General features: G+C 34.5%; 3 protein-coding genes across 3 annotated transcripts; all 3 read right to left on the reverse strand.

The window, feature by feature from the left end:
• Positions 1-115: 115 nt before the first annotated feature.
• Positions 116-4,166, reverse strand: LOC122589396 (alanine aminotransferase 2, mitochondrial-like). Its single transcript, XM_043761690.1, has 15 exons — positions 4,086-4,166; positions 3,709-3,759; positions 3,576-3,626; positions 2,967-3,032; positions 2,789-2,850; positions 2,601-2,679; positions 2,352-2,456; positions 2,111-2,221; positions 1,839-1,976; positions 1,671-1,745; positions 1,346-1,466; positions 1,116-1,270; positions 912-986; positions 373-576; positions 116-258 (listed from the first exon to the last, which is right to left on the reverse strand). Exons 1-15 carry the CDS (start codon positions 4,140-4,142, stop codon positions 142-144), a joined length of 1,467 nt encoding a protein of 488 aa, XP_043617625.1. The 5' UTR covers positions 4,143-4,166; the 3' UTR covers positions 116-141.
• Positions 4,167-5,813: 1,647 nt separating this feature from the next.
• On the reverse strand, positions 5,814-7,742 carry LOC122586389 (pectinesterase 3-like). The gene is made up of 2 exons (XM_043758383.1): positions 6,632-7,742; positions 5,814-6,493 (listed from the first exon to the last, which is right to left on the reverse strand). The coding sequence occupies exons 1-2, from the start codon at positions 7,740-7,742 to the stop codon at positions 5,814-5,816; spliced, it is 1,791 nt and encodes a 596-aa protein (XP_043614318.1).
• A 3,073-nt stretch (positions 7,743-10,815) lies between these two features.
• Positions 10,816-15,431, reverse strand: LOC122586579 (pectinesterase-like). The gene is made up of 2 exons (XM_043758559.1): positions 14,193-15,431; positions 10,816-11,671 (listed from the first exon to the last, which is right to left on the reverse strand). The coding sequence occupies exons 1-2, from the start codon at positions 15,292-15,294 to the stop codon at positions 10,980-10,982; spliced, it is 1,794 nt and encodes a 597-aa protein (XP_043614494.1). The 5' UTR covers positions 15,295-15,431; the 3' UTR covers positions 10,816-10,979.
• Between the last annotated feature and the right edge of the window lie 10,222 nt (positions 15,432-25,653).

Below are 25,653 nucleotides of genomic sequence, written 5' to 3' on the forward strand. Positions count from 1 at the left end.
AACCGGGCATGGCCTTTACATTATAAAACAACATTGCCGATACTTATAATACAGCTAAAAATTTATTTACAACTTTGCTCTGAAGGCCATCTTTATGCACATAAATAGAAAGAGAAAAGAAACAAGTGATAAGAACACCATCTAATCACGGAATTCGTCCATGAACTTCTTGTGGAAATCTGTCAACCGTGAAACTATGGCTGGAATCTTGTCCTCTTGAGGCAATATTGTGCACCTAAAATGCCATGTTCCTGGGACCTGCCAGCAATATAATGACCCTCCATCAGTTGAACTCTTACACATAACCACCATCAATTAATGCTAAAGAAAATGAATTGGGATGGCAGGCAATGTTGTCCCGTAATTTTTTACCTGACCAAAACCACTACCAGGAACCACAACAACACCTGTGGCATTAAGAAGACGGATAGCATAATATGCATCTGCTGCTTTTTTAGCTTCTTCTGCTGCTTTTATTGCTTTCTTTGGCAGTTGAATGCGTGGGAAAAGGTACATGGCGCCCTCTGCTTTGTTGCAGGTAACGCCCTCTAAGCTGTTGAATGCATCTTCCAAAGTCTATTGTTGCACATTGTAGATTGCAAAGGGTTATAATTACTATAAACAATGTATCATTCCAACTTCCAATGATGTTAAAAGACGGTAATATCAGAAAGGACCATTGAGAAGACAAAAATTCAATTCCAAGCCCGACAAGGTGATAGTGTGCCATTCGTAACATACTTCAACCTAATAGCCGTGGTTTATCATTCAGCCAGGTGACTCACCAACCAAGAGGTTGTGTGTTCTAGTCCCACTTGGGAAAAATGTGTGGTAATAGTGTATGTTATATTTCCTTAAAATTGAAAACTCAACATATTTCATCAAACTTCTGCTGTATATCCAAAACTAACCTTAGCACGTCTTGCAAGCGATTCCAGGATTCCATTTCTCTCAGCCATATAGGCATTGTAGGATTCATCTCCAACCTGCACACATGTTGAGATATATGTGTATATATATATATATATCCACCATCAATAGATTATACGTCTCTTACTATTGTGCATGTATATGAATATTTGCATAAATATAAACAGAAAGAGAGATAGAGAGACCTTTGGAGGGCTCATGACAAGGCTTGCAAGAATTTGACCAGAAATATTTGAACAAAGGTTCACGGATGCCACCTTGTAAAACTGTTCCCTGACCTCGGGACCAAAACCAGTTACCTCCATATAACCACCTCTTTTTCCACACTCACCATGATATCCTGAAGCAACCAAAACTTACAATACTTTCTTCTTTTGTTTCAACAATCTGCAAATGTGTTTGCAAACAAATGTACCTTTAGACACCGACTGAAAAGAAACCAAAGGTATATCCTTGTCACCATATCCCATAGAACGACAGATTTTCTTAAACGAGTTGAATTTTTTGTCAGGTGCATATATATTTTCCTGGTATACCTGCAAAAGTTCCATGACTATCATCAAAAGAGTGTTTGTTGACGTCAGACAGTCTAGAACAGACTGTATTTTAAGGGTGATCTAACTACAGAAGAGTGTAAGGTTAAGGGCCTAATTCATCTTAATTGAACTTCTAATCCCCAAACACGTACTAAAGTCGGTATCCATGAAATGCATGAGATCTTGAAGAATTTTTTTGTTTACCTCATCTGCTAGAAGAACCAAACCCTCTTTCTTGCAGAAGTCCACAATTTGTCGTTGGTTTTCCTCAGCAAGAACCTATAAAAGAGTGAATAGCGTCAAACCTGGAAGGAACAAATGATTTGTGGTGAAGAAAACACAACACATATTGCAGCAAAAACTAATATGTACCTGCCCTGTTGGGTTCCCTGGATTGATTACAACCAAGGCCCTAACAGTAATACCCTTCTGTCTGGCAGCTTCCAATTGCTTCTTGAGTTCAGATATCTCCAGTCCCCATCCCGTTGCTTCATCAAGATAATAACGCACCTGAAAGAAAAGGGGTGCTGTCAATAGTTTCAGGACAATGAATATATTGTAAACACATAAGTTTTCTATAGTTAAATCAAAACCCCAATTCCAGATACAGTTGTGACAGACAGTATACAAAAAAAACTACTTACAAGAGTGCCACCATGAAGGGCTATGGAAGCAGAGTAAAGAGGGTACTGCGGAATAGGACATAAAATTCCATCGTTCTCTGATCTAATTAGTAACTGCATCATCATATGGACCTGGAAAGGAATACAAAAGAGTTGATAAGTTCGACCTGCTCTTATACTTTCAAAAACAAACAATATGATAACAAAAAACAAGAATATATATATATATATATATATATATATATATATATATATATATTACCCCTGGACTTGCACCATCAGTTAAGAAGATATCGTTTGGATCAACAGGAAAACCATCACGAACTTCGATACCAGTAGCAATGGTATCACGTAATCCCTTGATGCCCTGATGTTAACATGACAAGGTAAATTATGCTACTCCACCCCAGGGACTATATATATTTGAGCATCAATTGATGTCCCATTTTAATTACCTAAAATTAACATGCGTGAGGTTAATGTACGTAAAAATAAGGTGTGTGTACTTTACCTGACTGTGACTATATGCACCGGTAGCTCTTCCAGGCATTTGATCTAGAATTGTAGATGCACGCTTTATTGAATCCGCACTGGAAGAAGTCAGCAGGTAATTAGGTGCCTACTGATCTAATTAAGGAGCTAGGCTCCAACAAAACTAGATTTTAACAAGAACAAACTAATACTACTATCAATTTATACCTGTACAAACTGCTAGTTTCAGTCTTGTCCAATAAGGCAGGATGGTCACATAGTGAAAGGACCTAACACAATTAATTAAGATAACACATTATATGAGTACGCACATAGTGCCACTTGGTATATGGTTAAGTACTTGTCTTCACAGTAAACTAATTAAGTTGCAGGCAGGCATTCCAACCTCTCGAAAGAAAGTTATAGGCTTTTGACCAAGAGATTGAGGATTCCCAATATTACAATAGAGTATCTGCCAAGTTTTAGAGCAAATTAAGTCAGCGGTGAAGAAGAAGAAGAAGAAAGAGCAGCTGCGGATCGAGTATTATTATTTAGAGCATCCACATTAATAGTGATTATAGCCTTTATGACTCTTTTTTTTCTTACCACTGCACCTAAGTTAATTAATCTCTTACTTTTCACACATAAAAAGCTATTATCAAAAACCTCTACCGTGGAAAGAATTTTTTTTTAAAAGCTTTTTTAGTGATCAATTATGAAAAATTTAACATGAAATAACTAGTAATAAGGGGTCAAAGTCAAAATTGCTAAAACAAAAAAAAGTCACTGAAGAATGACATATATGTAAAATATCAACCTATTAAAAAAAAAACTATCCAAATATTCCAACCCAATGAAACTAAAAAAAAAAATTCAGTGACATTTTTCATTTAACAGAGTTTCAATAAAAGTTAGTCCATGCATAGATACCGTACAAGCTAATTAAGCTAGCGTGTTCAATTATTTAACATCGTAAGAGATGTGGTTTTGAAGAATTTAAGATAGATGTATATACCTCCTTAAAAGGATGGGAACCTGGATTTGCTTGCAAGTCTTGCTGCAATTTCTGTGATAATTAATTAATTAGAGCAAACATTAAATTAAAAAAGATGTCATCGATCTTGTTGATTTAATTATTAATTTATTACCTGAGCAATAGAGACAATTTCACCACGAACAGCGTATTCACATTTCAATACCTGGAAATTAATAAAGATCGATCAAAGAAATAATATATATATATATATCATATGGAAACTTTGATATGATGACATGGCTTGATCGCATGTAAATTACTCTACGTACGTAGGTATATACTCCAATGGAAGGATCCACAATATATATATGTATGCATCTTGGTTTTGAACATACAGATCGTATCGTTATTTACATTACTAATCATTTAATTTTGTATGCATGTATATGGAAATAAGGAAATTCAACCAATGTGAGTCTAGTTCCCTTAAACTGTAAGAATATCCATATATATAATTAATAATAATAATGATTAAGACGGAAAGGAAACCTTAGGATTGAGGGATTGAGCGGTAACAGGGGGCGGCATTGCAGAATTCGAAGCCATAATTGTGTAACGACGAAAGGCTGAAAATGGAGGAGGATATGTATCTAAACAACAACAACAAGAAAGTGATGTGGGTGGATGGTAAGGATTCAGTTTCCAGATCGAAGCAGCAACGTTGTTGTTGTTGATCAACCTTTTTGTTCTTTCACCTACAAATTTCCGCATTTGGAGAAGAAATATATATCTATATATGTCAGCCACCAACAAACACATCAAATGAAATGCGCGCTTTTCTTTCAAAAGTACGTAACATCCCGACAGACCCGATTCAAACTGATTCGCGCTCCGTACGTTTCCAAATTGTATCCTCATCTATTTCCTAATACCCTCCTTGTACTTTACATTTCTTCAAAACAATTTTATTATAAACAAAGGGGAAATGATTAATTTAGTTATATTAAAACAGAAATTACATTTTTCTCCTATATAAAATTATTATATATACACATTAGATATCCGATATGTGAAAGTAGCAACACCCAACACATTTGATCACCGACGCTCGAATCGTATCTATTTCTTGCTTCTAGCCGTCCTTCTGAACGTGCCACTAGTTTCCTCATCATTGCCGATAACTCACCTTGGATGATGGAGTCGTTTAGCCTGTGAACCTGCATCAAGTTTTTGACCTGGAAAAGTGTCATTTATGGTCTATGTACAGTCATTAGGTTGAGTGGGTATATGAGGTTTTTGAAGGTGATAGTAAAATTGGTGAATGGTATTAATTTGGTTGTGTTTTATAGTAAAAAAAAATCCGTTTGAATTTAAAATTCACAAACATTGCACGCTGCCTAGCTTCTTCTTTTTCGTCGCCCTCCAACTTATTGTAGGAGAAGTTTTGGCCAGACGCAAGCTCAAGGACGTTTTCTGTCAATGGCGTCCAACTTTTCCACGTCAAAGGACACAAGGACAAAGTTGTTATAACCACCGGCCTAACTATGTGTTAAGGGTAGTCGTTAGCCCTGAAGTCTCTATTTACCATCTCCCAAATGATGATAAAAATAATAATAAAAAAATTAATAATAATAGTAATAACGCCGGATGAAATCCTTATTAAAAAAATAAAAACTAAATAATAATAATAATGTCGGATGGCGTGGTTGATTGGGCTTGGGGCTTTGCACAAAGAAAGTGATATTTCTACCACTGAATTTGACCATCTACAACAAATATACAAATTTTTATGCACAGAATACAACTGCATAATGCATGTATTATTGTAAATGGCTCAAATGTGTTGTAGAAATATCATTTCCCTTTGCACAACTCTTCCTATTTCTAGTTTAGCTTCCTTCTTTAATTGCTTCCTATTTTAAATTGCTCTTGTTTCAATTTGCTACGAGTAATATAAATACACTTATGCGAAGTAATATATATATATATATATATTTGACTTTTCTAAAATAATACTCCGTAATTCTTCTGGTATACAAAGCTACAAGTAATTAGTTAACGGTTTACATAATTTGCATGTTTGCTTACTATCAGACTGACTTTTAGTTAATTATCAATCGGAATAAGTAAATATACAGGTAGAGATTTGAATGTTTGCTTGCATATCACAGATTTGAATGAAGAAATGAAATTGTGTGTATATATAGTACTGTATGATACATAAAACAAGAATAAAATCAAACAACGAAAACTTGTTTGTTGCAATGTATATTTTAATTAGGTTGAGTCAAACGTAACATCTGTCTGGGGTAACCACGCTGAGCCACCTATGAAAGACCTCACATTGAATCTAGCTGCCTCTGCGTTGGTTAGACTTGGCTTATAACCTGCCCAGTTGACTCGCTTATCAACAGCGGATCCCGGCCCAGTGTTGTGGTGCTCTGCATAGAATATAGACGCTGGTGGCTCCACGCCCTGATCCCACTCTGCCCAACCCAACGGGTTCAAGAACCCGCCTCCGATTCTCGACTGCATAATGACAGTAGTTGAATGATCCTTCCATGGCCTGCCCAGGTACGTCGGGGCTGTAAGATTGTCCAAAGGGGTCAGCTCACATTTCTGGATGGAGATGCCCGTGTTCTCATTTTCGTCTTTCTTTCCTTGGGCTGTGATTGTTACAAACTGTTTGGGCAGGGGCTGGCGTGGCATGATCATACAGTTCTGCAACACAACAGAGGAATCCCCAAATATGAAATCGACGGTGCCGGTGATGTTACAGTCGCGGTAAAACTGGCGCTTGCTATGAGGATACAGGGTGTCTTGAAACGCATCGAAGGAACATCTGTAGAACACTGAAAGATCTGAACTTGATCTCATCGCCACCGCCTGTTCTTTGATTGCACCGGCAGTGTTCTTGAACCCCATATCCATCGCTATGAACCCTTTCCCCGATACACCTTCATGCATGCATGCAAATTAATTCAACTAAATTATTCACATCATTATATATAATTTATGTACGACGTATAGCTAGCTAGTACGTAGTGTTTTTGTTTAATTAGGAGCTAGCTAGGAATTATATTGTATATATATACCGAAAGTGGCAGTGAAAAAAGTGGCGACGCCATCAACTTTATTTAAGCTGCCGGAAACAATGGACTTATCCATGCCATCGCCGTAAACCATGACATTCCATAACGATTTGTTGACAACCACGTTCTCCAAATACTCCCCTTCCTTGACGTAAATAACAAACCTGGTGTTGCTCTTTTGGGGGACCATTTCCATGGCCCCATTAATCGTGGTAACATCTCCGCTTCCGTCCGTGGCCACGGTCACGTTTGGAGCAGGCCGATCATCGACTTGAACAGCTAGAAGCAACCTCCTCGGCCGGTCAACCCATCTTGGGGGGATCAGCCCATTTTTAGTGGTAGTACCCAATAACTTTCTTCTTCTTCCATGGATGGGGATATCAAGAATGGTGAGTATTTTAGTGACGATGGCCAAACTGTTGCTTGTGTACTGGGTGGAGTTGTGGATTTGAGACTTGATATGTAGGGCAAGGGATGGTGTCGCATTCATTTCTTGGAGGGTATCTAAACAAGTTTCTTGGTTGGTCAGGGCCGCGCTTAGCCATGTTCTCAAGTCATCAATCTTCCCTGGTGATAACAACAAATAATTATTAGTATTAGTACCCTGATGATCCATGGAAGAAAGGGAATCCTGGAGGTTATCAACTGCATCTTGGAACACTTCCCGGCATACTTTCAGTGCTTCCTTATCGCTGTTGATCATTGAAGCCTCTGGCAAGGATGCTGACATTAACAAGGCGGTCAGGGAACTCAACGCCACTTGTAACGAAAGTTTGAACAATTCCTCCGGGTCGGTCGTGTTTTTGGATGTATCCATCGCTGTTAGGCTGGAGGAACACGAATCTGGATACCGAGTCTGGCTACACACGGCTTTTATGGATTGAGCCGATGACACTACTTGTTGAGTGTCCCCGTGTTTATCATCATCGTTACGTTGCTTGTGGATCACGGTTCCAGCAACAGCACCAATGATAACAGCAACGAGGAGGACGGTTGAGACGATTATAATCATGATCCGCTTACGTGATGTGCGACGGAAAGCTTGATCATCTTCGTTGGAGTAATTAGCATGATCGAACTTGCCGTAACCCTTGAAGGACTGAAAGGCTTCCATATATATATATATGGCCGGGAAACAATCTCTGTATCTATGTGTATATATATATACAGACACACAAATATTGTGATGATACATAGAATGCAGTGGAGGTATTTATATACGTGCAACGGTACAAGCGATCGAAATATTGCGAAACAGATCCATCTTAATTTGATTAACTTTTTTAATCACAGAATTGATTGATGTGAAGTTTTTATGTACAGTATATGCATATATTTCTTCTTATACTAAACTAATTTTTTTACTAGAAATTCAAACTCGAGTCTATCAACCAAATATCCTAAAAAAGTACGTGTATAGCACTTCAAAACTTATTGTAGATCAATCTCATACGACTTTCGTTACACCCTACTTATTCATTTTGGAAGATCAAGTATTACTCGTATTTTATCTGAAACCGATTACATGACAAGTATATATGTATGATATCTAGATAAATAATATAGTATGTATAAGTTTTTTAAAGTCTAGAGAAACTAACATAATTACAAGTATGTAGTATATATATATATATATATATATATATTGAAATGTTTATTTGAAAACTCAAATTTGTGTGAAAATCAAAAAATTGATCAAATACATTGTTATTTGAAATTTATCACAATATGTTGATAAATGTCCACCACCTCCATTATCTCTGACTACCACTCTCATCATTATGATCTAGTCACAATTTTTCTTTCTCTCTCTCTCTGCTCCTCCTCCTCTGTCGACGTCAAGGCAGTAAGGCTAGCGCTCATACCGTATTAAACCACCACATTATCCCTTGGATCGCCGCCCATCAAATCCACACCATTGTCCAGTCTCCTTTAAAAATGTCTCGATGCCGGCGACCCAGAAGGGCGAAGCCCCCCTTAACGGTGCAACCGTTCGATTAAGGGTTGCACCCAACCGTACCATAATTTCCGGCAATGGTAGTGGACAGTTATAAACACATTATGTAAAGTTTCAAATCACAATACATTTGACCAGTTTTATAATTTTCATACAAATGGATATTTTGTTAAAATTCGAAATTATTTTGAGTATTATCATATATTTTCTATAATTTTACAATACAATAAACAATAACTATATAATTAAACTTTAATTATTGATATTAGTAACTTGTGAAGTTTTTTTACAAAATTAGAAATTGATAATAGATATTTATGTTATGTTAAGTTATATTCAAAATTAGATAGAAATTTAATATGTTTTTCGGTATAACGTTTACGTGAAAAGTTTTTTGTTTTTTTTTTATTGACGTTGTATAACCACGCCATGTATTATTGCCATTTGCCATTAGAAGTTAGGCATCATATCTGATAATCTGAAAGCTGTAGTATTGATCATCAAATATTTAATAAAAATTAATATATAATAACAATAATAATAATAATAATAACGTATATAAAGGTTGTTTTCTGATCACGTACTAACGACGGAGATGTTAACATCATATCATATATATGATAATATGAATATGTTATTATAAGTATATCGAGACCTCGTCTTGAATTCGCAGTATAAAAAATTCAAAGGTTCGTTTGACTTATGTTGATGTTTTGGGGTTTTAGGAGTGGAAATCCGGCCGAATAAATTTATGTTTTCTTTGCCACCCTCCAAATGCAACCGACGCTATATGCCTATCGTTAATTAAATGCGCTTCAAAAATAATTTATCCTAAGTAAGCAATCAGTGTCGGCTTTTACGGGTTTTAGGTTCTAATATATACGTCAATGGTACTGTATGAGAGATGTTATGATTTAGACAACCTTATCTCTACTACGACAATGTATAGAGATTGCTTTCAAAATCTATTTAAAGATAAAAAAAGACCGGTCAGCCTTGCAAGACATAAGGATACCACTAATCTAACCTTACTAGATTTAAAATTTATTTATTGTGTCTTTTTTGTGCAAGACATAACTTTTTTTATCCTATCGAAAATAACAAGATATTGTATATTACTCAATAATTTTATATTTAAATTTTTTTTTTTTTTGTCTCTTCTTCTATCCCACACATATTACCATTCGGAAATATTTTTTTGTTAAAAAAATAAAAAACTTTAAATGCTTTTAAATTATGTATTAGATCATAATGTTTTTAAAATACATGTGAAACATAATAAAAGTTTATGTTATAGAAAAATTTCCTTTTTAATATTTTGAAAATAGCCTTGTGTTTACATGTAAAAAATATGTGTTTACGTAAATAGTTCATAGGTGAACAAAAAGTTATTTTTAAGGTTTTAATTGAAATAAATTTTCTCTTATAAATATCAATTAATAATTACTTACCTTTTTTAAAGTAGGGGAGTTTTTTACTATTTAGGAAAAATTTAATCAATTATCAATTTCTTGGCAATTAACCTTTTTTTAATTATTATCTCATTTTGTTGGTAGTCATCAGAAATTACAATCGTTGGAATAAAACAAGATGAAAATATCTTGTGTTTAATTGAAACACTTATTAAAATACAAAAATTAAAAAGTTTCAATTTAATGATGGGATTAGTATTTCAAAATGTAAATAACTTTACATGAATTGTTATATTATACATGGAATAAAGCTTATGCATTGTATATAACAAATTTTCAACCTTGTAAGTTTTTTATTGGACGAATACATACATTAATGCACATGATTTAAAAATTAATTACATACAATGTGAAGGATTAAAGTTCAATACACACTATGACAATTCGTGTAAAGTTTTTTATATTTTGAAATATTAATCCCTTTGATAGATTTTTGAGGCCATAGTTGAACATGAGTTAAACTTGATTTCGGAAAACCTAATAACTAAGGATAAAATGATGAAGCCCATTGCGGTTCACAATTGATTTCTTAAGCCCATAGTATAGCTAAACATAACTAGCGTCAGTCTAGCAATGAACGGGTCAGGCCGGCCCATGAAGTGATGCCGCATTTTTATTCTTGGTAGAATTAGTAAAAGCCGAAAGGGCTCTAGTTAACTCATTCTCAACCTCATAATTATTTTCATTCCACGTACATGTGCAGAAAAAACATATACTCGTATATACCAATCATACTTACTTTAATGATTACGAATTAATTAATATTGAACTCAAACTTAATTAAAAAGAATACAAATCCGGCCGCACAATAAATTAATTAGATGCTCTTTGAAGATCATCAATATTATTCGATACCGGGCAAGACATATACGTAAACGATAATTATACTGGAAATATATATATATAGCAGCAAGCAGCTAGGTTACAAGCCAAGTGAAAAGGGGAAGCCGGTAGAGCGTAGCCAGGAAGCCCCACCAATGAAGTTGGCAGGGGTGAATCCTTGAGCCTCTGAAGAGCTGGTGATGACCTTGAACCCTTTCCATTTCACTCTTCCTGATGTCCCTGCTCCCGCCCCTGTGTTCTGGTACTCCCCGTAGTACAAAGTGTCCAGTGCAAAGTTGCCGTCCCACTCAAACCATCCCGCCGGGTGAACCACGTTGGTTATTGATGACTGCATGATCACCGTCCTCGAGTATTGCTTCCACGGCCGCCCTAGATACGTCGGAAAACTTCCTTGCACCGGTTGGAGATCCGAAGTGGCACCCAGCCTGCATTTTTGGATCACTATCCCGGTGTTCTGGTTAGCGTCGGTGCGCCCTTGTGCCGTGAACATGTTCTTCTGTCCTGAGTTTGGACGACGGGCATGAATGTCGCAATCCTGGAACACCACGGCAGCATTCCCGAAAATGAAATCGACCGTGCCGGCGACCAAGCAGTTGATGTAGAACTGACGGTTCTTGTGGACGTAGAGGGTGTCTTGGTATGCCAGCATGTCACATTGGTAGAAAGCAGATAAATCTGAACCCACACGAAGTGCCACGGCTTGGTGGTTTGACGCGCCTGCCGTGTTTTGAAATGTTACCCCCTTTGCCAAAAACTTTTCCCCTTCAACCGCTGCACATATCAGCATCATCATCAGTAACCAAACCAAATTTAATTATTATTGCATGCTTGCTTGCTTGCTTGACTACTTACTACTATACGTACTGCATGTATTAGGAGTATTAATTTAATTGGCTACTTCTTCATTTTTTGATCAATTCAGTCAGTTACTAAAAATATACTGTATCTACTACAAACACAATACATTTGCTATATATTAATGACTCATTATATAGAGTGCATTAACATATTAGTTGCATTAACATATTAGTTGTATTTAAAAGTATAAATTTTTTATGCTCGTTTATAAATAAATAAAACAACAAACAGATACCAGACAAGATGTGACTATATGAGGGAAAATGATTCTTTAAAGTTATCCCAACTTGACTAGTCAAGATCTTCCAACTAGCCAATCACAATATTATTTCTTTTTCTACTGATTGTACTTAGAATAAAAGGATGGTCATCAATTCTCTTATTAATTTAAAAGTTAAAATTAAGACATCCTGTTCATTGGGAATAAACAACGAATATTGGTTGTTGATATTCGAATTTTCCGATGGCTGGAAATTAAAGGTTAAAAATTTTAACTAATATTTAATATATCTTTATTATATTATATAAGCGGAAAGTTAATATGGGTAAGTGATATTTCTACAACAAATTTTATCCATCTACAACAAATTTCTGCATAATACAGTTGTACACTGCACAATAAGTCTTGTACTTTTGTTGTAGATGGCTAAAACTTGTATAAATCACTTCTCTTAATATGGGGTTGTCTCCCATCTAAGCTTTGATGGAGAACCTCTCACAGTTTGTTTTTTTAATCCATAAATATCATGGGGCCCATCATTTATTTAAAATACAAATACTACTAAAATATTTGTGTGTAAGAGATTCCCCATCTAAGCTTAGATGAGGAACAACCTAATATTCACATATCATCTTGTTGAAATAAACAAAAAAAGAAAAGTTTAAAAATAACTACTCATAATTTAGTCTTAATGAATGTTTTTTTTCTCTTTTTTACTATTTTAAAAATTTTTACCTAAACTCTCATCGTTTAAAGTATCTTCATAACCTGTTACCATCACAATGAAAGCGTTGTCACTGCCAACAATGCATACAGATAGCGTGCTATTTTTTTCTTTTTTCTTTTTTTGGAATAGCAAAAGTGGATTTTATGATCAACAAAACTAGCAATGAGCTAGTTGAGTTACAAGTGCAAGACATGTAAAAAAAGTAGAAAAGTAATACAACTTATATAGGATAAGCTAGGTCAATTATACCAACTACTCCAATCAACCTCTAATGTGTTTGTTCTTGTTCTAATCCACAAAAATGTTAAAGATCATGTCTCTTCAAATAGCAATTAAGGAGAGATGTAAATGTTACTATTCATCAAGTTGTTTCTAACTCTCCATATACTCCATATTACAATCATAATAATAGCGTGCTAGTAATACTTGGATGTATGATTGAATAATTAGCTCCTTAATTTATGGGAATATTTCTCTAGTAAATAAAAGGTCAAGTGACACGCTACATGACAAGTGAATGTGGAGCAGCTTTACATGAGTTGAGTTGTATTCCATTTATATTTTCAGATTTTCTCGCTTAATTTTTTAATTCTAACAATTCCTCTGAATATATATTTTTTAACTTAATACTTTTATCATTTATAAACCTGTATCTTCTTTACATACATATTCCATCGTATATTCTGCCAGTATTTTTTTTTTATTGCGTTACATGATTGTTTGGCTTTGTTTCTTTAAGTGGAATTTTGTAGTGTAAATAAAAAGAGGCATATGATACATAACTTTAACATAACAAAAGGCAAAATATTTCAACAACCACAACTAATTAAAACATGTGTATGTTGCATTCTGGTTAAAAGCTAGTCGAATATCGATTGAATGACCAAAATTCATTAAAATAATGATAGAAGATAAAAGGAGATCACGGGCCATATATTCTCTTCGATCAGACGCATATCTGAATCTCAAACATCATATATATATATATATATATATAAATATGGTATGCAAGGTGAATTATACCTTATCATTTGTCCATTTCGTGTTGCAACTTGTAACTCTTACTAACCGCCACTAATACTTTATTATTATTACATATTGTCCGAATTTTGTATATCAAATATATAATTATAATTATATTATAGTACTAGCTAATAAATAAGTTATAGTATAGTTGTTGCATTCGATCATCAATTATTAGCTTCAATTGATTGGCTAGCTAGCTAGGTAGGTATTGAAGAAGACAGACTTTTGGTAGAGTAACTAATAATTAGAGTACGTAGATCATTATTTGTTGTGTTTCATTACGTACAATTGATTCCATTCAAACTAAAAAAAGAAATTAAGGAGGTTATTGTTGTGAATAATAATGCGCACCAAACTTTGCTAGCTAACGTAGTATATGTATATCTAACTTATTTAATTAATTACTCCATATTGTACGTACGTAGATAGTAGCTAGTAATATATTAGTATAAGGTACGTACCGACGGTGGCAGATTCGAAGGTTGTGCTTCCTCCTTTAACACTCCGGCTGGCGGTGATGATTGTATTTTTTCTATCATCACCAAGAAACATGATGTTCGTTTTGGACTTGGGGACGTCCACATTCTCCCTGTACACCCCGGATTTGATCCGGATCACGTATCTGGTGCTGCTCTTGGAAGGGGCCGCCGCCACAGCCGCCGACACGGTCTTGTAGTTTCCGCTACCATCTGCTGCTACCACCACGTTCGGGGTCACCGTCCCCGACTGCAACAACTTCCTGTCTCCAGCGGATAACCATTCCGGCCACACCGATCGGGACGCAGCATCATCAACGTCGTCGTTAATAATGTTTTGTTTCAAGTTCCTTCTGCTAGTCTGGGCCCATAGGTCGGTGTTGGTCATGTTACAGATCATGGCGAGGGCAATGCTACACATCTTCTCCACCTTCTTCTCGTTCTTCTCTAGCGCCTTACGGACTTTCTTGTCGGCGTCGTCGTGCGAGAAGCCATCCAGACAAGTTTCTTGGTCGGTGATGGCGGAACTCATCAGAGTCTTGAGGTCGTCGGCGTGTTGCTTGAGGGATACGCTGGTGTGATTGTACTGTACGAGGCCTTTGGCCACTTGATGAAGCTCGTCCAAGGTTTCGGAAACCATCTGGAGACAATCATGGAGGGCCTTGGCCTCGCGCGGGCTGATCAGACCTTTGCGAGTAGCCGAGAGCTTGCTTATCTGGAAGTAGCTCTTCTCCACCGCCGTGATGGTGAGATCAACAGCCACCTGGATGGCGTCTTTCTGAGTTTTCACTTTTTTGGTAACATCGGGGTGGCTGCTGATAGTGGCATAGCATAATTCTGGATACAATGTGTTGCTGCATGATGACTTTACGATCGAGTGTGCTGCAGAGTCTGATGATGATGAGTTGTTGTTTTTTCCAACTCCAACAGCAATGCCGATGATTAAAGCACAGACTAAAAGGATGGAGGCAAATGCGGTCAAAAATATCTTTTTTCTTTTATTATGATTGTTGTTGTTACTACGGCCGGATGATGACTCCATATTATTGGCGAATAATTCTTTCAACCGTACTGGTACCATTCTCATTTTATTTAAGAATAAGAATATATGAAAGGGAAAGAGATATAGTAAGAGATGATGGAGTAGTAGCTAGTAGCTACAAATTAAGGTGTGGAGGTAATTAGTTGGAGTCGAGTGCATGTGCTTTTATCGGCCAACAAACGCGAGCATATCTCTTCTTTTCTCATTATCTTATTTTATATAGTTTTTCGAGGCGGCTGCGAATGTGTTTATTCTTTCTACTTTTTTCCTTTTCTTTTTCTTTCCTAAAATTAAATTAAAGATACTATATATGACGACGGAGTAATTGATTGACTCTATATAATCATTTCATCCATCATCGATCATCAACTATATGTCAATTATATACCAATATCAAATCAAATGACAATAATCTTGTATTATTAGAGACGGAATAATAATTAATATGATACGTACTCCGTATAGTATATCGTGTTTTTTAAATCAGTATTTGGCTTTAATTTGTTTGAAATGAATTATCTCAATAAGCAAGATACAAGTTATAATTACAAATACGAATACAACAAAGAAACCAAAAACTAACATGTCATGAGTTTACTTCGCCAACAATTAAAGCTAACTTAATTCACAGTATTCACTCCTATATATACTGTATCCATAAATTAGCATTCATCCAATTGAAAAAGAGCTCCAGAGCACCATGCATGATTTCAATTCATTAAAAAGGTTTTCTGGCAACATATATATATATATATATATATATATATATATATATATATATATATATATATAAAAGTGAATATAAGGTTGTCTTACATCTAAGATTAAGTGTGTAACTTTTTACATACAAATTTTTTAAAATATTTTGATTAATGAATAAGTGTTTCCACATCAATTTTATAGTTAAAAAAAAATATGTAAGTATTCCACATCTAAGCCTAGTCATATATTATAATCATATATATATATATATATATTATAATCACTAGTCATGTGTCCGCATGATGCGGCGGTGCGGTGATGGTGGCGACGGAGGGTGGCGGCGGTGGTAGTGTCTTGGTTATTAATATAAAAGTAAATGATATAAAAGAACATATTGTAGTACCAATTTAAAGGTTGCGGAATATATGTTATAAATAATTCTATGAAAGGTATTATATGTATATTAAATAGAAATATTTAAATTGGTAAATAAATCGGATGGATGGTTTTGGTAGATCAAGTTCATTTTTTGATAAAATAGGATAGCTAAATGCTTTATAAGGTAAAAGAAATAGTCATATGCCCCGTGATTTGGCGGTGTGGTGGTAATGGTGGCGATGACGGGTGGTGGTGGTGACGGCGACGATGGGTTGGTGGCGACAGCGGTGGTGGCGTGTTTATTAATATAAAAGTAAATGATATAAAAGAGATGTTATATTTATTTTAAAGATTAAGAGATATATGTTGTAAATAATTTTTTAAGGATATTATAAGTATATTAGGTTAAGATATTTAAATTATAAAATAAATAAGAATGATACTTTGGGTAGATCAATTTTTTTATTTTATTTTTTTTTTTTTTTGAGAAAAATGAAAGAAAATAGAATGACTAAATGTTTTATAAGGTAGTTAAGATAATAATTATTAAGATAGAGATAAACCCTACAAAATTAAACAAACTTGATTGGATCAATAGTTAGAGCTATTGTCTTTAAAAACAAAAGTTACAGGTTCGATTCTCATGCCCAGTTGACTTGCCCTTCATTGCAATAACTGCATTCTCTTAACTTAATCGCTTAATGTTTCTTGCCTTTTGAATATATTGGTTGATGGAGTGGTTCGATTAAAAGTTTGGCTGGCAAATTGACGTACGCATGCAGCCTAATCTAATAGTTTGAAAACAACTTAACGATCTAGTTTAATTAGCGCCTAATTAAGATTTTTAAAATCTTGGTTTGAATTAAATTAAAAAATTAAGTTAAAATCTCATATATAGCAAAAGGCGATAATCCATTAATTGTGCCAAAGTTATGGTGGGGGTCCAGTTCATCTCTTTATTTTCTATGCTTTTGTTTTTCTCGTTGGCCCATGTGATTTTAGGTGAAGCTTTTGAAAATACTCCAGTTGATAATAAATAAGTTAGAAATGTTTTGAAAAATGGCCCCACGGTTAAACATGCTAGTTTCGTGTGAAAAATATAATACTTCGTAATATAGTACTAGAAAAATTAGTAGTGCATGATATTGGCATTGTTGAATTCTTTATGCTAGCTTAAAACAGAGTTGTGTGATATTAGCAAATTTATGTAAGGTTAGTATATATGACACTCAATATTTATTAGAGAAAATAGCCTCAATATCTAAATATGGATAAAAATATATCATTTTACCCAACAATATTTGAATTTTCACAAAATACCCATAAGAATCGCAATAATATGAGATAATCGCAATAAGATTCAGAAGATCGCAATAAGATTCATAAGATCGCAACGAGATTTACTATAATCGCAATGAGATCATAAGTTCTTTATGAGATCATAGGTTCTTTATGCGATCATAGGTTCTTTATGCGATCCTTGGTTCTTTATGCGATTCTTAGTTCTCATTGCGATTTTTCGTTCTCATTGTGATTCTTCTTTCTTATTGTGATTACTTATCTTTACTGCGATCTTATCCAATTAGACAATGTAACACCCATCGTTTAAAAACAAGGATTTCCAAAAACTTTTGCCTAACGGCGTTAAAAGAAGCGGAATTAACTTTAAAAGTCCAAACCAGTAAAATCTGTTTGGTTTATTCATTAAATGGTGTTACTAGCCATATCATCAAAATAAGTCTAAATGGAAATCCATCGGTTGCCTAATATTAAACAACCGAGCACATAATCAATACAAGTCATTATTATCTAAACAATAAGCAAATGTCTAATGCGAGCAGCCACTATGGGTAAACTATAACCAGCTTCAAGATCGTCTACCCATGCCTCACATCTTCTCACATCTACCTGCTCACTATTGTTGGACCTGAGGGCACAACACATTTTAAAAGAGCAAGTGTTAGCTAACGAATTAGCTAAGTAAGATAACACATAAGTTATGAAACGTTTGTCCATTTAAAACATTATATAAAAGTCATATTAATTCGTTAAGGCACATATCCCCAAACATATCATCACACTTACATATCATATCATCAACATCATTCATATTAGGATGGGTCATCCTAAATGTGCCTAGTCATCTTTTGTATCATCACATATCACATTTGAACATCTTTATAATTGTGACAAAAGTCACGCATCTCATATAACATATGCATCTCGTTAAGTGTGACATAAGTCGCACCCGACTAGATGAACCACCATTCAGTAGTGCATCAATGTCGTTAAGGAATGGCAAGCCAATCCAGGAGTAGTCCGTATGTTCAAAGACATTGGTGGGTAATCACTCCACCCGGAGATACTCAAACCACGTAATTACGTTGCAAGGAGCCACCCAAGCAACCATATACGCACCCGCCGGGCAAGGGCAAGTACGGGTTAAGCTTAACACTTTCACATCAAATTTACGAGCTCGATTTCACATCACATATAGTTTAGGTGTTTACACAACCTAAACAATCATCACATATACATCATTACGTTTGGGCCCTTAAACGTGCACGTGTCGTGGCAACTTAATAAGTCTAGTGAACTAGATGAACAAGCCATGTGATCATGCACATTTCACATATCATCATCATACATCACATTTCATAGCGTTTCATTTCATATCATCACATCGTATACATTGTTACATCACGTACATCGTCATATATCTTTGCATATCGTATATCATTACAACATTGCATAACATTTATCATTTTAGATCGTACATTATTTCATATCATATCATCTATTAAGCATACATAACATCTCATAGCAATACGTATAATTGGGGTAGCATTTCAGGCTTTTATATGCATCTACATAGCCCATATCACCTCCCGTATAATCCCGAATACCCATAAGCAACCAAGATATCATTAGGGGAAGTTTTTATATGAAAACTATGTTTTTGTTGAACCCTCAGCATGTCAAAGTAGTGTATCTTACCTCGTAGAAGCACACAACAAATGATAACGTAAGTTACCGAGCTTTGCAAGTATTCCCGACTACCTATAATCATTAAACGACATAATGAGCTAATAAATACCCACTCACTTATGGTCATGAATCACGTCTAAATACCTATAAACATGACTCATGACAATGCTTGATGCATCGGACATTCGATTAATACTTTAAAGCTTACATAACTTGACGAAACTCGACATTCACTCACTATATTAACCTTTCTGGAAACTTGACATCACAATCATCTTTTGAAAACATAACCATTAGAAAGTAGACTCTCTTACGATTCCGTGGATAGCTTATTTGTTAAAAACGGAGTTACGGTTTAAAAGTTATGGCCATTTGAAAATTCCGTCGCTATTGCGTCGCAACTACTAAGTTGCGTCGCAGCTATGTGTCACTGGTTTCCAGTTGCGCCGCAGCTTAGTAGCTGCGCCGCAGCTAGCCCCTTTTCAGCACAAACCTCATTGTTTAACCTCCAAAACTTAACCAAACACACCCCAAACGACCCCAAACCTTATGAACGACTTTTAACCCTCAAAATTCATCATTTTAAGACTCTAATGATGTCATGAAAACAACCCTCAACATCCAATTGATTTGCAACACAACAACAATCATTTTAGGTTACCGAATCGATTAAAACTCATGTTTTTGACTCCAATCAACCCTCTAAAGACCTAGATCAGTTATGAATCGAATCAAGGGATTGAAAGGACATGAAATCAATGTTATTATACCTGGGATACCTGGAGATTACAAAGAGAGTGTAGAAACTTGATCAAAACACTCTCGAATCAACCAAACGAAGATGAAATCGAATAAGGAATTGATTATGGCAATGGGGAATGGTTAGGGCTCAAAGAGGAAAGGATAATATGAGTAATTAGAAGCTAATGACCTGCTCCAAGACCCTAATCCCGTTTTTTAGTTTCCACCTATGTTAAAACTAGTCCTTAGGCTTCCTTACGGCTCATATTTAGTTCAAAACACCCATTGGGAATACTTACAACACATTAAACACTTTAAGCACCTCCAAAGACATTAAAATATACCTTTAGACACATTAACACATGAATCATTAAGGCTTTAAAACCTTACACACATAGCACATTAATCATACGTGAGCATCACATCGTCTGGAGACATAACGGACTCATGGTGTTGACTTAACGACTTAAGTCAACCGTTAATTAAAAGTTCGGGATGTTACAGACAACCTCTAAGATGCCCCATAAACCATGTCCATGAATAAGATGTTTCTGATTTTTCAACCCCGTTTCACAATCAAAGAGGTTGGATATGAGTTGTATGTGTTTGAAAATGTGGTGGAACGAAGAATTGTTGGTGATTTAATTGTGAAGGAATCATGAAATTTTGATGCTGATAATAGGTATCGTGTTGTACATTGTGATCTCCATAAACGGGGGTTGATGAATTGACTTGATTACTTCCGATTCCTAATTGGATAAGATCGCAATAAAGACAAATAATCGCAATAAGAAAGAAGAATCGCAATGAGAACCAAGGATCGCATAAAGAACCAAGAATCGCATAAAAAACCTATGATCGCATAAAGAACCTGTGATCTCATAAAAAACCTATGATCTCATAAAGAACATATAATCGCATAAAGAACATATAATCGCGTAAAGATCTTGCGATTATGATAATCTCATTGCGATTATCATTCTCTCGTTGCGATCTTCTAAATCTTATTGCGATTATCTCAGATTATTGCGATTCTTATGGGTATTTTGTGAAAATTCAAAAATTGTTGGGTAAATTGATATATTTTTATCCATATTTGGGTATTGACGCTAGTTTCTCTATTTATTATCTGTATGCATTTTTTATTTTGTTAAAATCATGTTATATTCGTCATATAGCATCTGCATAAGCATCATGTAAGTAGTTTGTGTAATTATTTTTGTCTTGGAGCTTAAATGAAGCTAAAGTGATCTCGGTTAATGAATTATAAATGTATACAACCGAAGTGGTGAAAATCCAATGTGGCTCTGGTCAAGTTCAAGTGGAAGATGAAGCCAAAAACGTACTCATATGATTTTGTTGTAACCTAATAAGTATATATGTACATAGTCCTCAAAAGGATAACGTGTGCTTTGTAATCCTCCATATACAACAACACTGCCTATTGAACGGGTTTTGAGCTTCGGGTCTGAGGAGGTATTGGTGAGATATTCATATCATGTAACATGTTAGGAATTCATATTTATAAATGTAAGTTAATATTTTATTTTTTCTTCTCATTTACTAGAGGGATATATACCCGTGCAATGCGGTGGCGATGACAGAAACGGGTGGCAGTAGCAACGTTGGAGGTGTCAGTGTGGTTACTAATATAAAAGTTATATTGATGTAAATCGATAGCGTAGTTATTTTGGGGTTGAAATATGTAATTAATTTTATTAATGTTATTATAGGTATATTAGGTAAATATATTTAATTTATATCCAAAGAAAAGTAAGATCATATATTTAATGGAAGGAAATATACCAAACTTAAAATAGTTAGTGGAGTGGTAAAACTAGTGTTTCATATATCCCAAGTTCAAGTCTTGCACACCACAACAATAATTCATTTTTCAACATTTTAATAAATTTGAAAGTATTTTCGACTTTTCAAAGACTGAAAAAAGATTAATTTCATTAAACTTATTATAAGTATATTAGGTAAATATATATATTTATATCTAAAGAAAAGTAAGATCATATATTTAATGGAAATAAATATATCAAACCTACAATAGTTAGTGGAGTGTTAAAACTATTGTTTTAAAGCCATATATCCTAAGTTCGAGTCTTGCCCACCACAACAATAATTGATTTTTCAACATTTTAATAAATTTGAGGATATTTTTGACTTTTCAAAGACTGAAAAGTTAAAAGATGAAAAAGGGCTATTTACTTTATAAAAGTTTAAAGATATAAATTAAGATAAATATTTATCACTACAAGCATGTAGGTTAGGGAAACAGAAACCCATGACAATACGAGTAAATACATTGCTAGTTACAATAATGTTGTTTTCATAAAATAAATGGACAAAATGGCTTTTCTACAGCTAATAATCTTTACTTTTGCATGGAGTTTTGTGTTCAAGCCTTGAGAAGCCGTCGTGTTTTCGCGCTGATTAGTAGAAGGTTTACCTTCCATCGGGTATTTAAAATAGACATTTCTACTTCGAAGTAGCTCTATAGCGCGAACCCACTTAGAATAACGTATGCTAGGCTTCCCGTTGTCGAATCACGACACGAATTTCAACGAAAATTCACCTCTAAAAAATAGCAGTTAATAATCATTATTGCCATGAAAATATTTTTGTTTTGGACTATTAAGTATTATTTTTCGTGAGATTGCTAGGATGGTTGAAAAGAATGCTTTTGGTAATATATGTGACCGAAAATAATGATAGAAATAAAATAAACGTGTCAAAAAAAGATGTTGTCGGGTAAAGAAAAAAGAAAAGGGCATTGGGTGGGATGTTTTATACAAAGACAAAAGAGACATTATTTGGTTTCAACGTAGATTCTATTATTTTTGAATTTTTAAACATTCAACGTATTATATTATGTTTTTAAAATTATTAAGCATGACAGGGTGTCAAAATAATGATACATCTATACTATCTATACTTTATATTAAAAAAAATACCCCCATGTTAAAAGTTATATGGGAAAATGTCTAAAATACCCTCCATATAATATTTTCACCTACAACCCTTTAAAATATTCACATACACTATTCTCTTAACATTAATAATTAAATTACACTATCAATCCTTTATTTTCTAAAATATCTTCATTAACCTTTTAAATCAATTACTTTTATATGAATTATCTACGGCACTCGACGTCGCATCCATCACCAACACTCGTATCCACCACCACACCGTCACCGTCACGACCACCGCCGCATCGCACGGGTACAATGCTAGTATTATAAAAAGAATAACACTTTTTATTTTTGGTAATGTTGAAAATATTATATATTTTCACTTAACACCCCTTAAAATACTTTCATATATACACTATCCTTTTAACATTAATGATTAAATTATACTGTCAGTCCTTTATCATTTAAAATATGTCCATTAACATTTTACATCAATTACATACACAACTCACCGCCGCTCCACCACCAACATTCGTCCAACCATCACACCGTCGCCGCCACGACCACCGCCGCATAACGCGGATACTGTGCTAGTTTAAAATAAAAAAAGGTGAAATCTTAAGTAAGGAGGATATCTTGTTGATGGTTAATTTGATCTGTACAGCACACTAATGAATGTTGATGATAATATATTAGTAAGTATAAATGTATAATGTTCATTAACAAAATAACATCAATCAATGTTATTTACAAAAATATATAAAAGGATAATCATTGCCACCCCGATGTTTGTTCATTGTGAAGGGAAGTGAAAAGGTAAGTGGAAAAGACTAATACATCCTCGTGTAATAGGCATATAATAGGCGTTAACTGAAAAAAAGTGACAAAATCAGTGTGAGATAAACCCCAGTGGTTAGGAGTGTTTCACTAAACCTGTTATTTGGGGTCGTGGGAGAGTTTACTCCAAGCTCTCGAATTCGAGCCTTGGTAGGTTCTCCTCGACGGTATTTTCCAATTAAGGAGGTGATATGGTGAGAAAGACTATTTAAGATCCGCTTAGTGCGGGACCCTTTCGTTGTGTGATTAGCACATATCATACGCGTCTGAGATAAAATTTACTTGCAAAAAAAAAAAGATATAATATACAACAAAGCTATAGATTTTGGACCTAGTTCACTAAACGTTTTGGGGAGGGTTACAAATCACGAAACTAAACATAGCAAAGAGACGATTCTTGTAATTAAGTCAGAAAAAAAAAAGTTAATTGCAAGATTGGTTAACGTGGTTTGTCCATTTTAACGATGAGGGTCCTTTTTCAAGCTTATCGGTACTACTGGGGTCCCTATTTAAAAAAAATTTTTTGCAAAATTGGACTTTTTTAACAAAAGAGTTAGTGGATGTCGTCAAATTTGCATTTGCGCATCACATGCATGGGTAATATTGTCTTTTTACAAAACACAAGTTCCAGTTTTGCAACTTTTATTTATCTATTTATCTATTTTTATTTTCCTACAACCATTTAAAACACCATTCTCATCTTTTTCATCTCCTTTTCTGCATCAAATTCAATTTTTTAATTTTCATATCCTACAACCAAATTACAATTACATCCAAAACATAATGAATTAAAAACCCTAAAATTCAAGATGGAAAAAAAAAATACTTAAAAGATTCTTTGATGAACTTCAGCTCCTTTTGATCGACACATATAATAGATATGCATGTATTCATATTAGGTTGTATAAAGTAAATTATTATGGGTAAAAATATAATATAGGTCGGTAGAGTTTTGCGGTTGTTGAAAAAAAAGAAAGCAAGAAAAAAATGATATGTATTCAGTATTTTGTTTGTTGTGCTTTGCGGCTCATGTGAAATACAAAATGAAAATGAAGTGGATTCTTGAATTTAATTGTCTAAAATATTTAAAATGCCAGTTTTTTGTTTGAAGTTTCAATTTGCAGCAGCGCTGCATCCTTAATTTTTTTAAAAAAACTTTTATGTTAGTGTCAGTTCTTAAAAACTTTATTGGCCATCGTTAACCACCTCATGTGCAATGCACATGAAGATATTTTCGTCCATTCACAATTAAAATCCCTTATAACACCCACTACATCCATTCATTTTAAACATAAGATCAAACAACTCATTTACTCCAAAAAAAACCCAAATCACACAACCTGAAAACAAAGATATAAATCAAAGGATAAACCAAAAAAAAAAGATATATCTTTATATTGCTACTGCCCGTCGATAACTATAAAAAACAATGCTGCCAACATCACTACTCTTGCTTTGTTAACTATTAGATCAATCTATTCTTATGATTAGTGGTGTTTCGATTTACAGAGAGATAGTTTTAGATAGTTATTGAATACGAGATCATGATGGTGGCGGTGGATCACCGCAATAGTTAGCTCCGGCGGAGGCGGATTACCCAACAATTAGCTCCGGCGGTGGTAGATTACCGTAATAGTTAAGCTCCAGCGACGGCGGTGGTAGTTGGTAAACTGTTGAGATAAATTTTATTTTATTTTTATATAATTTCGGTTTGGGTATAGTGCCCGAATGTTACATGGAGAATTTAAAAAAAACTTCTCTAGCAAATTGTTGTCAGGAGCCAAAAACAAAGCTTCAAAACCAATTATTAAGAAATATATGTATACACGTATTT

This window comes from Erigeron canadensis, chromosome 2, assembly GCF_010389155.1.
Source record: "Erigeron canadensis isolate Cc75 chromosome 2, C_canadensis_v1, whole genome shotgun sequence".
In the NCBI taxonomy this organism is placed as follows: domain Eukaryota; kingdom Viridiplantae; phylum Streptophyta; class Magnoliopsida; order Asterales; family Asteraceae; genus Erigeron; species Erigeron canadensis.